Raw genomic sequence first — 17,123 nt, forward strand, 5'->3', positions numbered from 1 at the left:
CCACAGTCCTATAAACTTTCCCTTTCACTCTTGCAGATACCCATCTATCACAAATCACTCCTGCTGTCACTCTTCTCCACCCACTCCACCCTGCCTGCACTCTTTTCTTCACTTCTCTAAAACACTCTCCATCACTTTGCACAGTTGACCCCAGGTACCTAAACTCCTCCACCTTCACACACATGTACTCTGTCTTACTCCTACTGACTTTCATTCCTCATCTCTCCAGCGTGTACCTCCAGCTCTCCCGGCTCTTATCAACCTTCTCCCTACTCTCACCACAAATCACAAATCTCCCATTAGTGGTCGCCACAGCGGATCATCTGTCTCCATGAACCCGTTCTCTACATCTGTCTCTTTCAAACCAAATATAAATAATACACAACAAAAAAAATAATAATAAAATACTCTTTTACAAAATGTCAAATTATAATTCTTCCTCAGTCTTATTTTGAAAAACACTACTTTGACACTTTCATTGCAAAAATGTTATTTTAGTTTTAGTTTTCATACTTTCCAAAAAAAACGTTTATCTTTTAGCATCCCAGAAAATACGTATTATTTTGAGTATGAACGCGAATACGGATTTGTATTTTTTTTTTTTACGAATGCTTTATATCGAGTGGCCATCTAGTGTTCAGAAATAGATACAGCATGTGTAAAAAAAAACTGTGTGAATTTATTTCAACTTCATTCATCCAAACCTATAATTGCATACAAGACACATTGTTATAATTATTGATTGAACGTGGAACACAGTCAGTCCGGAATTCTGCAATGGGACCTTAAGCAAACCGTGCGTGGACGCGCAAAGCGTGTTTGCGCGTTCACGCGCCTCTATATCCTGCCCCCCCATCTCCGTCCCTCCTCCGTTGAGCCCCCTCACTCACTCATCCAGTCACTGTACGGTATCATTAGGCTGTCCGCTCCCTCCGGCCGCTGGGGGAAACACCACACACGACCTACAGCGAGAGAGGGAGAGAAAAAGAGAACGAAAGAAAGAAAGAAAGAAAAAAAGAAACAAAGAGAAGAACGTCTACAAGAACATCAAGTCCAACTTGTTAATAACCCACGCGAGAAGACCAGAGAGGGTGGAAGATTCAGGTTCTTAGAGGAGTGCACAAGCCGGCTGAGCTTTGTGTGTGTGTGTGTGTGTGTGTGTGTGTGTGTGTGCGCGCGCGCGCGCCCGCGGTGTGTGTGTGTGTGTATGGTGCGGTTCCCGAAAATGCAGCGGCTCTGAAACAAAGGGAATCTGAGCGGCGTTCTTCTCTATTCACCGGAAACTGCGAGGTAAACACTCATCATCACACCTGTGTCTCATCCGCGGTTTTCTTTCTGCTTTTGCTTCATGCCTGGCGTTTGTCAAGTTTTTAGAAAGTAAAGTTTTTACGTCGCAAGTCGTTTCTACCGTGATGAGCTCCGCTTGGAGCGCGTGGGTGCGTGCGCGCGCGTGTGTGTGTACACACGAGTGTGTCCTTTTAATACTGAAACTCCCATGTTACTTCCAAGGCAACTTAAACCTCGCCTGTGTGTTTTTAAAGAAAAACTCATGGACGCACTGTAAAAGTAGTTTCGTGATGACGTCATAAAGATATATGACTAGGAGGATTTTAATGTTGTGACGTAACTACATTTTTTTTACTAGCTGCTTGAGGAAGTTTGTGAAGTCTCCCGAAAATCAAGTAGTAAAAACACTGAACGGAAGATTAAAACTTAAGTTTTATTCTAAATGATTGTTATTAATGTGACATTTATTTATTTATTTATTTATTTATTTATTTTTAAGGCTGAGGGCCTCTCTGGATGGAAAGATGGAAGCAGAGGGACAGTGGTGGAAAAGCCAGCTCGCCTCAGATATCCATCAGGCTCTGCGAATTAAGGTAAGCTTCTGACCTCGTGATTCTTTTTTTTTTTTCATGTGGTTTGTTTGTTTATTTATTTGTTTCAAGTTGGCTGCCGTCCATTTGTTTACTGACTGGCTGATTCATTCTTAATCAGGTTAGAAAAAGTCTTCTGAATGTAGCACTGGGTTTTATGATACGGGTTGAAGCTTTTTATTCATTTGGCATTCCTACATCAGAAGTAGATCCAAGTAATTGGAATAATCCGGACTGAAGTCTGTAATCTGATGCGTTGCATGTTGAAAGTATTGTGTTCCTGTTTCATGTAGTGTAGAGCTAAAGGATTGCTCATGCTAACTTGGATTGGAGTCCCGTCTCTCCTTGAAGTGAAGGTGTGAAATTTTGCATGTCCTGTAGAAAAGGTTACCGAGTAGACAGCGGTCCTGCTTTACGCATCGCTAAATACTGGCTGTTTTCCTTCATTTTCAGGACCAGCTGTGTCCAGCTGTGAATCTTCCTTCTCAAAAGATTTTTTGTAGAGCTCTACACAGTGACCCTGAATGTCCGGTAGAAAACATCCTCTTCATGTAGAATATTCTCTGATCAATACAGACACATGTATGGGTTCAATACAGACCTTAAACTAAAGTTAAGAAACATATGGATGCATTAAGGAAGTGTTTGTATATAGGAACTGTGAGATCTCAGTAGGCCGGAGCTCGTCAGCTGGGCTTGTGTTTAAAGTTGTTCTGTGATGCCGAGAGCAGAGTGAAGGCTAACGTGTGTTTTCTTAGTCTGGCCTGTTGTCCATGAAGTGGACATGTGTGTCGTTCTCTTATTGTCTGGCCTTTTATGAGGGGGCTGTATTTCAATCCCAACATCCGGCTGGGAATGTAAAGTGGAAGTGGCCTGTTTGTGTTTGTTTGTACTTGAGTTTGACTATTCGCAAGTTTAATTGTTTCTGCTAATTGTATCTTGTACTATTAAATAAGTTCTGTGTAACATCTTCAAAGTTTATGCAACGTAAATGTCGCTGAGAATGAATTTAGCTGTAGAGATGTGCTTTTTTGCAGTTTGCATGTTTAGATTCTAAAAAAAAAAGTAGCCTACATTTCATTTGGTAATAACGAGTTCTAGTGGCACATAAGCAAAGCAGTGTTTATCCTTAAACAGGGTTCGTATTTGACCATTTGACTCATTTCAGCTCTCAGCTGGTCTTTACAACTGGTCTTTACAACCGGCTCCATTATTAACCTTTAGAACTGAAGAAGATAAAAAAAGACACTGCACCAAGTTTAAATACATACTTAATGTTAAATCAGAAAAATGAATGTGGCTCTTTTGTTGAAAAGTTTTTTACACTGATCTTCGCTAAGAAGTCTGTTATTTATTTGATTTTTTTTAAGGTTTCTGTTCGAGTTGCCTGCTTTTTCAGTGAAAACCCTGCACAGAGTTTAATTCAGTGAATTAAAGCCGTCTATGCAGCTATTTGTAAGAAACGAGTGGAAACATACACGAGTCATTGTTGCTGCACTGGCAGTGCACTGAATTGGAATAATCTGTCCTGTTGTGCGTATTATCCAGGAATGAAATGCAGAATTATTGGCTTAATCGTTGCACAGATCATCAGAAGTTTGCGCTCTCGTTTTTGCAATGCCTGAATGCTTGAACATCCCCCCCCCCCCTCCTAGCCGATGCTGCCTTTATTACCTTCCTCTGTTTCAAAATTTGCTGGATTTACCGGCTTGTCTACACATGGCTGTAATGAGAAGCAGCCCCGGCTTAAATGGTGTTTAATTTAACATGCCAGATTAGATTGACGGCTTTATTTACTGACGAATATAAATGTTTCCAGCAAACTGGGTAATAAGTCTGGTATGCGCGTTATAATTGCTGTTACAATGCATATGCTATCAATTTAGCAAAGGTCCGAGCAGTTTCCCTATTTTTTTTTTTTTTTTTTTTTGTTTTCTTTTTATGCGCCGTTTTTAAATGTGTGAAATGCTCATTGTTGATCTCGCTCGCTGTGGAAGCAGTAAAGTGAAAACAAACATGACAAAGAACAGCGATTGATTGAACCGGTTTAGCTGGATGTACTTCCTCTGCTTTTTTTTTTTTTGCCATTGTACTTTATCTGTGAATTCCGGTGAGTTCTTCTGACTAGAGAGGTTTACAGACTTGGAAGCTAAAAGAGGCATTAAGCAGTATTGGTCTGTGTATTTGACCAACCTCATTGGGCATTCAGAGAGAACAGCAGCTGTAGAGTTGTCTAAATTGCGGACAGCCGACACACAAAAAGGGCTGCTCGAGAGGGTCGAGGCTCAGCCCCTTACACCCTGAGGGACAGATGGCTGGGAGACATGGCGGCTGGGCCAGCACAGGAGCCAGTGCTCTTTCAAACAGCCACTATAAAAGAGCCTAATGTGCTGGAGAACATCAGGAGCCACGGTGTTGTTGACATGCTTATGCTTATGATTATCCTTATAGTGGGTGAGTGTATGACTCTATTGAGATCTCGCAACAAAATAGTTCTTGTTGTAACCTCACGAGGAGAAAAAAAAAACACACAGCCTCGTCATGTTAGTACAAAGCAGAGCCCTCTATCTGGAAGACTTTGCTGTGACCGTTACCAAGTGCTGACACTGGGAACTCCTTTGCATATGTTAAATAAATTTTCATCTTATTAAACGCTTTCACATAACAATTCTACTTTTCAGATAACAACAAATTTCGTTTGTTCGTTAACAGACTGGATTATGTGAGCAGTCGTCATACAAATTTTGTGTATTAACTGTTAATATTAAAAGAGAAATTTTTATTAGCATATAAGAAGAGCATTTTAATATACGCCTGTGATTTTTTTAGTTATAGAAGATCACTCAGAATCGTGCATTTAGTGTTCCATAGCTGTTATTTAAAAATTATACTGATAGCTTATCGTTGTTATAAGTAACTCTTATTTGACATTTTTTCCCCATTTTCTGTCCAATTATACATTAATAAATTTTTTTTGTTTTTGTTATATTGTGTTTTTTTTTCCCTGGATCATTTCTACATAGTCATCCAGCACAAATCTTAATTTTTTATTCCCCTCCTTGTCTGTCCCCAGGAATTGAAGTTACCTACATACAATGCGCACTCGCCTCAGATCGGAATGAGGCGCTATTTCGCCGACCTGCTCGCCGTTCTCAGTAACCGCTACCAGTTGTGCCCTACGGCACGCCACCTGGCTGTCTACCTGCTCGACCTCTTCATGGACCATTATGACGTAGCCGTGAGACAGCTTTACGTCATCGCCCTTTCCTGCCTTCTCCTAGCCAGTAAGTTATCTTTTACTCCGAATGTTCATGAGTCAATAAAAGCCACTTGACTTGAGTTTAACAGTTGAAACAATGGCTGATGCTGGAAAAGTTAGCGCATTGAATTGCTTGCCAGGTTTGTAGTTTTATTGAGTCGCTGCTTCAGTTAGTTGATTAACAGAATGACCTCACGAATAGTGATTCGCTGTGTAAAGTAGTTTTCTCCTCCAGTAGTTGGCGCTCTGTGTTACCTTACAGGGTGAAAGATTGTAGTCCTTGCAGGTCACTGAAGAACCCTCAGAGTTCTTCTACACTTTACAGGATAGTTGATTTTCTTTCAGCAACTACAAGTTCAGGCTTTTGGGAAGAAATCTGAGAATTCTGCACATACACGCACACGCTTTTGCGGCCACAGGGTCTGATCTCCTAACAAGATTTATTACTCAGGAAACGTGCACGGCGAACCAGCTGCGTGTCCGCGTTTAAAGCTACGCATTGAAATGCGTTATCAGCTGCAGCCATGTCTCTCGACATGCAAACAAACTGAGGCGAAAATGAGGCACAGATCAGATACACAGGTTTTGGCTTGGTGAATACGGCTTTTTTTTTTCAGATGCCTGAATGTTCAGCAGAACATTGTAGAAACATTTCTTAGTACAGTTTTGATTGACCGGGAGCAAAAACTGACAGCAACATTTGTACTACTTGCGAAAGAACAATTCATATGACACGTTTTTAAGGCACTGCCATGAACATTGAGTTTTCCTTTTGTAAATCTTGGCAATACAAAATTGTTTTGTGACCGCAGTTCAAGTTCTATTGTATTTGTTAAATAGAGCATTGTATTCTTTACGCCTATACTTTCTGCCAACAGAACCCAAACTAATTTATTATTTTATGTATTCAAAAAGTGACCAGCAAAATTTCTTACAGTGGTTTTAATGATTTCGACTCATTATTCAAGACATTTTATACCACATTCCTGTTTAACACAGTTTGGGGAGTCGTAGGCTTCAGCGTTATTTAATATTTTCCAGTTGTTCATCTGGTGGTTTTCCGTGGGGTGCTGTTTATTTCACGTAAATAAAGGTGTACTTTTTCGACCATGGGAAAATCTTTAGCACAGAGGGCATTGTGGTTTGACTGTCATGCAAGAGAGAGAAAAGAGACGCTGGTGAAGAAACAAACGCTTGTTTATAGCTGCTATAGGTCATAAGTGATGACTGTAAGTCTGTTTGCAGATGTTCCACAACGTTAGCCATAACTACAAGTACCTCGTAATAAAAAAAAAAAAGAAAAAGTTTTGGCCTGCATCATAATGACTTGTCATTAAGTGTTTTTATTCTCTACCTCGTGTTTGATTAAATATCGACAGCTACATTTTACTAAAACCTTTTCCAGGGCTGTTAATGTTTCGCTTCGGCGTGACCGCTATGTGTACATTAGTTAAACCCTTTATTATTGTAGAGTCTTACAATGTTTAATGAACAACAGTGTTACATTGTCAGACGAAGCCCTTTCTTCTTTTTTTTCTCCAAGACACACCTCGGATTGTTTTAAAGACAACACTCTTTAAGTGCAGGATCTTTGTTTCGTCTTTCTGTCATTCACAAAGGTGCCTGATTTCAAGGAAGGGGGGCTGTTATGGCTGACTGGCAATTGGCACTGCACAGACATTAATTAATTGTGCAGGACCGAATGAGTAATGACCTTGCTGATGCTATGGTTTGAAAGTATCCCTCCTTTTTTTTTTTTTTTTTTTTTTTCTTCTTCTTCCAACTCATTGATTCCTGCTGCTGCTTCAGCCGCTATTGTTGCATTGCTTTCGGCGTGATGGACTATAGAGGTCTGCTGCAGGCCAAACCCGGGGGAGAAAAGGCTTCATTTCCATTCAGGCCAAGGACATTATTTGATTTGACAAATGGAGGGGAATTGCTCATTTTCAATTGAACAATTATGCCTCCCAGAATCCATTAAGTACGTTTTCTTCATAGTGTGTGCTTAAGCTTTTTAAAGCTGTTTTCAGTAATATTTTCCTGAAATCTTAAATTCTTTTGCCAAATTACGCTAAATATCTAACAGATCGGGTTTTTGCAGGACATTGTTAGTTTCCAGTAAAATAAATGCTGCATTCAAGGTACACGGTCCATTCAGGCCAAGGACACTAAGCCATGTTGCTCATTTTGAATGAAACATTATTCAAACTTCATTTAAAGTATTTTTTTAATATATATATTTCTTCTTCATTTCAGTTTCTCCGGCTCATTTTGTAATCCATGCTTTTGTCGAAGCTTGTCTGCTTCAAAGCTTGTTCACCATTCGAAACCGTTTTTTTTTTCCCCGGAACGCGTACGCTGGAAAAAAACCTCCCATTAATTAGCCTTGAAGCTGAGACTAAGCATGCTATGCAAGCAGTAGATAATTACACAACTAATGGGCTGCTCTTACAGCTGCTGTTTTGATAATAATGCTTGAGCAATGGCCATGGGCACGTTTGGGGGACGCATGGATGCACTCTTGGGCCTGGTGTTATCAGCTGTGTGTGAATGCGAGTGTGAGGGGGAGGAGAGCAGCTTACGACTGAAAGCATACTGAATTTCCTCCCGTGTTCCTGGGACACATGAGGGTTATTATGCTAACCAGTTTATAGCTCGTCTTAGCACAACGTATGTAAAAAAAAAAAATGTTTAAAGAGTGTCATTTTTCAGGCTAAATGGTGATTGAACAACCCTCACCATCTATATTATTATTATTATTATTATTATTATTATTATTATTATTATTATGTATTTTTTTACAATTTCCTGACAGGGAAGACTATTCAACATGTAACTTGATGAAATTGTGACCACCTTTGAGCTCTCTCTGTGTTTTGAGAAAGCATTGGAGAGAAGGACATCCAGGGCCATCTTGCTGCACCCTCCTTTCCCTCCCTCCCTCCCTCCTCTGGTCTGAGAGGAAGGGGGGAGGGCCGAGTAGCCTAGAGGGTCATGTTTGAACTGAAACACTCAGCAGGGTTCCTGATATTCAGATTAGTGTGACGGACGTTCCCCTGAGGTTTGATGCTAATGAAGGGAATTAATACAGCACAGATAATTGAGAAAACAGAGGCTCGTACGCTGGACACAGATGCTGGTGCGACCAACAGTTTAAATGTACAGGGGTCATCGCTGGTGTAAATGTGGCAGTGTTCGGTGGCAATGTCTGAGGTAACACTTGGATTTTGCTAATTGCGTCGATAAACAAATTCACAATTCGTTCGTGGCCACGCTTTCATCATTGGGACTGTCTACTTTCGAGGTGTGTCACCAAAACCATTTACATATTTGTACAAACCTTATTTTCATCGGTCCTTTCAAAAAGAATGCGCACTCGAACACTTCTTGTGGGGACTATTATTGACCCTCTGTTCCTCAGCTCAGGTCACCTTCATAGCCGCCGCCACTGATCTGAAGACGGGGGGCCCTCTGTGAGTGCACAAGCATGAGCCATTGAGGTCAGGGGTCACACTGCCTTTATTATTGTGGCATCTAAATGCAGGGGAAGTAATACAGGAGACTGGGACTTTGCAGTAAAGATATTAACACCTAGCACAAAAGGGAGGAGGAGAGGGCGAGAGAAAGAAGGGAGGGGTAGAAAGGGAAGGAAAGGAATTCCATCCAGAGCAGTGTTCACTCGGACCTCGGATAACACATCGTACGCGGCTCTATCGAATCTATCTGAAGATTTGAAAATGGCGGCTAAAGACTGTTGACTTCGCTGGAGACTTTTACAAACTTAGTGTCCCACAGAATTTTAACAGCCACTGAAACACACCATAGAACAGATGCACACAGAAGAACTTTATAGCGGACTGCTACTCGTGTGCTCCACCACAAAACCAGTCCGGCGCCAAAGCCAAATTAGCAAAAGTTCTTTATATCCTATTAAAAAGCTTCGTGTAAATGTTTCCACACACTTTCTTTTTTTAACCGTGGGGTCTGTATGCTGTTTGAATTCTAAAGAGTGCCAGACTTACTGAATGTGATTCCTGCCTAACTCGAGTGCAAATATTTGCATACCCTTAGGACAAACTGAAGAAGACAAAGAAATTTGATTTATCACAAGACATCTGGTGTGTTGGGTTTCACAGATTTGTCCTTCATTATCTCAAGAAATGGCAGTGGAAAATGGGAGTAGCGCATGCTGGAGTACACTCCTAGGATTGTATTCCTTGTTTGCAGGGTGTGAGGGACTCAATAGCAAAAACGTTCCAGTTGTTTTGTCTGGTTTGTTTTTGTCTGCCGAGCCTTGTCTGCCTTTTCTTATTTTAAACAATGAAAGTCGACACATTTTCCTCTCCTCCTAAAACATTCGTATGTTTCGTGAATCTACAAGTATTCAGCACAAATGAATAAGTGATCTTTGTAGGTTAGCTCAAGCACAATCTAAACGGTGTTTAAATTCCCACCAGTGTGTCATTAAGACCACTATAGCTACCCTACACCACCACCGGTTCACTCATCAAAGGGTTTTCCAGAACGCTCCATCTGCCATGTATCATACTGATTTCAACAAAAAAAACTCCTGCCTTTCGAATCTGCATATGGATATGGCTTTTAAGCGCAATTTTATCTGCTTGTAGCGGCTGTACATGAAAGCAGAAATCTGCACAGGCATTCTGCATTTTATACACACATACACTGGTATGTGGAAGGAATGAGAGATCTGGGGGCTAGTCTGTGTGATAATTACTTGTTCGGGCTGGCAAAACTGACATCGTGGAGATTGCGATGCGTAAAATGCCAACAGTGAAAATGTGTGAAAGGAGGTTCTGAAAAATTAGTTTCAAGTCTTCTTTACCCATGCCAGTAACACAAGTGTGTTTTGGTCTCTTGTTAATTAAGGCATTTCCATTCTTTAAATGTTTTTTTTTATTTATTGTGTGTGTGTGTGTGTGTGTTTGTAATTAGCCATGTCTTTCCAAAGATCTAGTGATGAAGCTTTAAATAATCCAATTATTCACTCGTGTAATTTAATTAATGCTTTTTTTACTTGTGTAAAATCGGAGATTTGTGAACAGTGTCAAATTTTTCAGTTTTCTACTAGCAGTTTTAACAATGGACACTGTTGAAGAATCAGAATGTAGCAGTAGTCTATTAAAGGGTTTCTGTTGGGTCTTAAATAGTCTAAAATTGAAGAATCTCAATTTTAGGCATTAAAACGTCTAAAATTCGCTGTTCTAGGTCATAAATAATTGAAAAAAGGTCTTCGTTTTCCTTGTAACGCTACCTCTAACGCTCATTTAAATGCTCCCGAAGCACAAACTAGAATGTTTTTGTTTGTTAGTTTCCGTGGTGGTGCAGTCTTTTCTTCTTTTTTCTTCTAGTGCAAATAGAATTTCGCTATTTTGTGACTACAAATGAGACCAACATGCAACAGCTTTCTGTTTTTAGTGCGAATCTTTCTTGGAATTTACCTCAGACGTAAAATGGATTTTAGCTTTCAGCTAAGGGGAAGTGCAAGTTTATCGATACTTGTCTTGAAAAAAATGTATTTAGGGCTTGGTTAAGGCCAGTTGCTAACAGCGTATTTGTGTCTTTTTGATGTTGTGATCTAAGTCTTAAATTTCATGCTTTATGGTCTTAAAAAAATCTTGAATTTGACCTCAGGCCTAGTGAAATGAAGGAACCGGACTCAGAAAAGGAACTCCGCCTCATCTCTTGAACACCTGATGGTGGGATTATGAATGGTTCCAGTCTACAGGCAGAAAAGAGTTACAGGCCTATTGGGTTGAGTTCAAATTATAAACGTCTTTTCACTAGTCAGGTTGGATTTGTAAGTCTTGACTGCTAACATTTACATTTTCAGTCCCAAATTTGTTAATATCGAGTTCTTGTTCTGTTGTTCCTGCACTATTTATTTTCTGTAAAGATTTCAGTTTTGTTTCAGTCAGTTAACCAAATATCAAGAAAATCCCCAACCTTTAGCTGAATATAGTGAATGTTGCTGATGTTCTATCCTGTTATGACTTACTGCTGACCTGATCTAGATATAAAAGTGGCTCAAGTCTGATATGAAATTATCAAATGTTTGTGTCCCTGCTGTATGGAAAAAAAATCAGATCTGTGATGCAGTAAGGCAGAAAACAGAGTCCCAGAATGAGAAGCAAGACCTTTTTTTTTCTTTGTTTAAAACAGCAGTTTTTGTGCTTTTACTCAATATACTTATAACCTTGTGATTCAAAAGGAAAAATGTGTAAAAAAATGTTAACCCTGCTCCCCGTTTCTCTCTGCGTAGGCAAGTTTGAGGAGAAGGAGGACCGTGTGCCGAAGCTGGAGCAGTTAAACACGCTGGGCTTCATGTATAGCCTCAACCTGGCCCTGAATAAGCGCGACCTCATCAAAATGGAATTGCTGCTGCTGGAGACCTTCGGCTGGAACCTGTGCATGCCTACGCCAGCTCACTTCATTGACTACTACCTCCACGCCGCCGTGCAGGAGGGTGACCTGCACAATGGCTGGCCCCTGACCTCTCTGTCCAAGACCAAAGCCTTCATGGACAAATACACACACTACTTCCTGGAGATTTCCCTGCAAGGTGAATTCAATTAGAGACTCTGACGCAACGCATCAATAAAGTGGACTAGCTTCAGCATTCTGAAATAAATGTGTACATTTTACATTTTTTAGTTTTTGAATGTCAAGCAATATTGTGAGACGTGTTGGATAGACGGATTGCACTTCATTTCATTAGCGACCCTCGTTTCGTTTTTTTATATTTAACGGCTTGATTTACTGATTTCGTCTCAGATCACGCCTTCTTGAGCTTCAGACCCTCGCAGGTGGCAGCCGCCTGCATCGCAGCCTCTCGAATTTGCCTGCAGATTTCTCCGAGCTGGACCACCGTGCTTCACCTGCTCACAGGATATTCGTGGGACCACCTGACCCAGTGTATCCAGCTCATGCTGCTGTAAGAACATAAAGAATAAACCATCTTTGTCTATTCATTAGGGATGTGCAGCTCCATAATGGAGGCCAATGCGATTCGCATAGCCATCAATACGATACATTAAAGATGCATATGAAGCAGCCACCGATGCGATACAAAAAAAACCCTATTTTGATTCAGTGCTATTCAATGCAATACGGTGCAATGGGGAAAAAAATACGATGTTCTGCAAATTAGTATGGTGCAAATAGCTCTCTTTTATTTCTTTGGTTCAGACAGACAGCAAATCATAAATTAACTTAAAAGCCTTCTGACTTCTAACGCATGGCCCTTTCACACACAGGCCTTTGTAATGCAAAAAAAACCATAAAAAGGTTCAATAAAACCAGATGCTCTTTTACTGTTCTGTCTCCAGGAAGATGCAGCTCTACCTCTGCCATGTTAATCTGTATTCTATATGACTCTCAGGACACGCCTCGGTCTCCGTAGTGTCGTGATGCATCATGTTCACGTACTTTTATGCCAATGAGAATCTGTGAATCTTAGCAGTATAGTTTAAGATGGCATTAGCATATAAAGCTTCTTCAGGAATTGTCTTAAGGTTCATGCGCCTGAACGTCTGACCGTAGTGCGTCTTTGGGTCACACTTTTTAATAAGATGACTTTATTGTGCCCTTTCTTCAGAGCCCACGATAACGATGTGAAAGAAGCCAACAAGTCCAAGTCGTCACCCTCGTCCAGTCAGAGCACACAGCCTCAGGCCCACGCCTCGCCCGGCCCTGCTCCCTCGGCTCTGCAAAGACTCCCCGCATCCGCCTCACAGCAGCTACTGCTCCAGACTGGCAGCTACCCTCCTCTCTCGCAGCATTCGCCTGCTCTGGCGCAGCTGCACATGTTGGCTGAGTGCCAGGCCATGGGTGCAGTGAGCACGCGGGAATACCTCCAGCCGCACCAGTCTAGCCTGCTCTCATCATCCATGCCAAGCGCCTCGTTCCCGTCCTTCCCCAGTCTGGCTTCGGGGTTGTGTGGCCTGCCCTTGCAGGGACCCCTGTCCATGCAAGTGAGCATGGCAGCAGAACCCCGACCCTGCATGAGCCTGGCTTACACTAACAGCTACCTCGGCACACACCACAGCTTCACAGCCGGATGTTTTGACAGGTGACGCCAGGAGAGGGAGGACAGATCGAACTCGGGGCGCCCGCTGTCCTCCGCCGTCCTCTCCGCCTCCCCGGCGCCATCTACCCTCAGCCAGAGGCAGAGACTTTCTAAACAGAAGGCCCACGGCCGAACAGATCCATCGAAGGTCATAGTATTAAGCTGAAACACGCTCAAGTGTCAAAGTTTCGTTCTTTTTGAACACCTCTGTGCCTGTCGCTCTGCCCGTTTTGAGCAAAGATCTCAATGACTATAGCATGCGCGTGTCGTATGTATTCGGGCCAATTCATTCTGGGAATGTGACGGGAGGAAAATAGAATGCCAGTGCTGCGAAATATGATTATCAGACACTTAAAAATGTCCCACAGGAGCATTTTCGCTCCATACAAAGCCTTAAGAAGAGAAATGGTTGAGATCATGTTCCCAAAATGTTTTGTTTTTTTCTTCTTCCTTTTTTGAAAAAAATAAGGCGTCCTTGAAATTTCACACTGGAATTACTGTGTCGTCCTTGATGCTGCTGCGTTTAAAGTCAGACGCTGGCTTTATGACCATGAAACCCTGTCTCCCCTTTTAGGTGTCGTTTACATTGACTAAATGAAACACGTATCAGGGATGCGCAGATTACTTGAAAGTAAAAAACAAAAAAAAATTATTGATGCCATTGAAAACTACCAGCTGATGTTTGTATGAGGCGGTTTTATTTGTAAATGTGTTTGTATTTGATCTGCTTTGGAGGTGACCGTGTCTAAAAAGCAAGGTTACTTTTAGCTTTTTTGGCTTAGAGCCCCATCCCTCTGGTCTTCCTGCAGGCAGATGGAGGAGAAAACCCCAGGGGAACATGGCATCTGTCCTGTCGCCTCTGTAGCTCACGCTGGAGGAAGCTGAGCTTTACAAGCTGCCTACCCAGGCAGGGGGGTGGGGGGACGACGACTCTCCGATTCATCCATGTTAAGCTCACTACCATAGAAAGATGACTTCATTGTCTTTTACCTCATCCATTTAGTCACAGCGGTGCATGCAAATGACCTCACACTACTGCTGTGCTGAATGACATGTCAGTCATTCTTCAATCACATGTCAGGAAACTGTGGCCTCTGTGGGTAGATTGGAGATTATTTCACACTTTTACAATCAACTATCCTACTGTACTACTGATTCAAGCTTTTTTTTTGTTCGTTTGTATTTTTGTTTTGGGAGATCAAGTTTTACACACACACACACACACACACACACACACACACACACACACACACACACGGGTGAGCCTAATGACACTGTGATGGGTAAAGACAACCGAGATTATTATTATTTTTTATTTTTTTTACCCCCCCCAATTTCAAAGATTTTTTAATTTTTCTGTGCCATTCCAAACCGGTTACTTTCTCATGAAAATCCAAGCCAAGCTGAAAATGAATGCCGTATTTCCACACTAAAGTTGAGACTCTGAGTCCAAGTCTCTCAGGTTTTGTTGGGTTTTACAGGGATGTCGACCGCACAATAAAACCAACCAGCAGTAAGACCAAAGTGTCTGCTTTATGTCCTGCTAATTTATAAGCTTTTTAACCACTTTACTGGACTTTGGATCCAAATCATCCTCTGATAGTCCTGAATCTTGAACTACCTCAATGTATGTCGAGTTTTTTTTTATTTATTTTTTTTTATGCTGATTGTGCAGGACTTACCATTTCTAACCGGTCATGAGCTTCAGGATTTGTTTCCGTAGAACATTTTAATCTTTTATTTTTATATGTATACATTTTATGTTGAAGTCTCGTTATGTAGGTAGATGTTTTGTATTCACTGTAACGGATATAGGCACTGTTTTTTTTTTTATTGTTACTTCATTGTATTTCAGTGAAACCTCTGTGTGTGTGCAATACGTAACCATTTGTTTTATATTACCGTAACGTTACGTTTTTTTCACCACTACATTCATTTACTGTTTTTTTGTTTTTTGTTTTGCTTTTATAACGAGATATTACTGCTAGAAGGCAGTGATTTTTTTAAATTGTCCAGCAAGAAAATGTTGCACATTGCAACCGATGTCTGCTAAATCGAAACGTTTAGTAGACCAGCGAGTACTGATGGAGTTCATTCAGTGGTCTATGGTTTTATTTAAAAGCCTGTAGGAGATTGAGGGAGATGAAAAACCCAAAAAATAAAACAAATGAAAAATGAAGCAAGAGTTGTCTCATTTTTTTGTTTGTTTTTTTCTTTGTTGCATACTGTACTAAGTAGTAAAAGCAGTGCATTTGCATAGGTCACGTGTTTAATATGAATGCAGAGTCATTGCACATGAAAAGGTCAGGAGGGAGTGGGGAGATGTTTTTCTTTAGCCCCACCTCAGAAAACAGTGCCCTCCCTCTGTCTCTCTTTTGCCCCTCCTTCTTTCCCTATCTCCCCCATCCCCCTCCTTCTTGTGCTACATACAAGACAATGGAGGAGATTCCTGCTCGGCATGACACTCTTTCCTGTCACTAAACAGCAAATAAAGAGCGAACATAAAGTATTAGGGCTAAAGATTATCCGCAGTCAGAGAACAGCTAAAAAAAACCAAAACCCACCAATCATTTAGAAAGGTGTATTCTGAGTAATTTTAATGCTACACTACAGAGGTCAGGGTTATGGAAAGGATACATGAAGAAGTGTAAATGTCTTAGTTCATTATTCAGGTTTTGATATTAGAATGAGAGAAAATGCTGCTCTATGCTGTATTTATCAATCACCAGCATTTATAGTTACCTGTGCATCTAATATCTAATCTAATGACCTGATTAATGCTTAGTTTTCTTTGTTTTTAATCTAATTTACCTTTCATGTTCTCTTACGGCAGGGTCGAAGGCATTGATTTTTGCTTTCCGCTGGGAAAATGCCGCTCGTCGCAAATGATGTGCTCAGAATCTTGACTTTTAGTAGATAAGTAACGCTAGAGTACATTCACTGATCTATGGTTTCATTTCAAAGCCCGTATTTGTATATGAGATTGAGGCCATTTGGGACAGACGTCGGAAAAGAGATTATCTAGATCAAAAAACAAGACTAAAATGTATAGTAGAGAGATAAATAAGTAAAATACTTGGGCAAAAAAAAAAAAAAAAAGCACTCAATTGATATTAAAGAGAACATTGGCCCGTGTCCTGTTTGCTCTGCCGTTTGTCTACTGTTTAAATGACCAAATAGTTTTTTAAGGCCCTCTGACTGTGGGATCGTGGACTGATGCGAGTCTGATAAGGTGTAAACCCGCAGAATGGGATGTCATGCTAGATTAGTGGGTCTGTTGAGAGAGCCGTCTTATCTGAGTAATTAAAGATATTGGCTGGAAGACGACGGGGAGGAAGCCTGCGAGGGACGGGGGGTGGGTGGGGGGGGGCCTCCTTTGTGTGAGTGCTCTGTTGGGGGCACATGTGCAGGCCCAGGGAGGTACACCACATGTCTGAGCCGGTGTGAAGAAAGGAACGGAGGGTGGGGGGCAGTCGAGTAATGGATCATTTTCACAACCTTTGTTTGAACAGCAGAGAGGGGGAGGTGCTGGCACACTTTTAATTATTAGAAAAAGGGTCACTACCAGACCCAAATTACATTTACACGGATATAGTTTTACCACTACCACCACTTCTTCTTCTTCTTCTTCTTCTTCTTCCTCTTCTAAAAAAGATACCATGAATTCATGAGTGTTTGCAGTGGGAATGGATTTCAGCAGTAAAAAAAAAAAGAGCCTTGTTTGAGTGGATGTATTAGTATGTAATAACCTCGGCTCTCAGCTCATAACTGTCTCATAAATGTCTGATTTGCCTCAATAAATCTTTTCGAGCCACGTCAAAATAATGTTTTCACAATGTTCTGTAACAAAGAGACCTGCCAGGGATTTAAGAAGGGGCACATCAAACCCTAGGGGCAA

General features: G+C 41.2%; 1 protein-coding gene across 1 annotated transcript; it reads left to right on the plus strand.

Moving 5' to 3' along the window:
* Positions 1 to 895: 895 nt before the first annotated feature.
* Positions 896 to 15,419, plus strand: ccnjl (cyclin J-like). Its single transcript, XM_083565418.1, has 6 exons — positions 896 to 1,290; positions 1,787 to 1,880; positions 4,951 to 5,161; positions 11,420 to 11,719; positions 11,932 to 12,091; positions 12,755 to 15,419. The coding sequence occupies exons 2-6, from the start codon at positions 1,812 to 1,814 to the stop codon at positions 13,230 to 13,232; spliced, it is 1,218 nt and encodes a 405-aa protein (XP_083421544.1). The 5' UTR covers positions 896 to 1,290; positions 1,787 to 1,811; the 3' UTR covers positions 13,233 to 15,419.
* The last annotated feature ends 1,704 nt before the right edge of the window (positions 15,420 to 17,123 follow it).

This window comes from Silurus aristotelis (genome assembly GCF_946808225.1).
Source record: "Silurus aristotelis genome assembly, chromosome: 16".
Taxonomy (NCBI): domain Eukaryota; kingdom Metazoa; phylum Chordata; class Actinopteri; order Siluriformes; family Siluridae; genus Silurus; species Silurus aristotelis.

What these genes read in the sequence shown, in the direction of transcription:
- ccnjl (XM_083565418.1), top strand. Translation starts at nt 1,812, where the DNA reads ATGGAAGCAGAGGGACAGTGGTGGAAAAGCCAGCTCGCCTCAGATATC. An exon ending in ATCAGGCTCTGCGAATTAAG is followed by an intron (nt 1,881 to 4,950) that starts GTAAGCTTCTGA and finishes GTCTGTCCCCAG; the next exon opens with GAATTGAAGTTACCTACATA. An exon ending in TTCCTGCCTTCTCCTAGCCA is followed by an intron (nt 5,162 to 11,419) that starts GTAAGTTATCTT and finishes CTCTCTGCGTAG; the next exon opens with GCAAGTTTGAGGAGAAGGAG.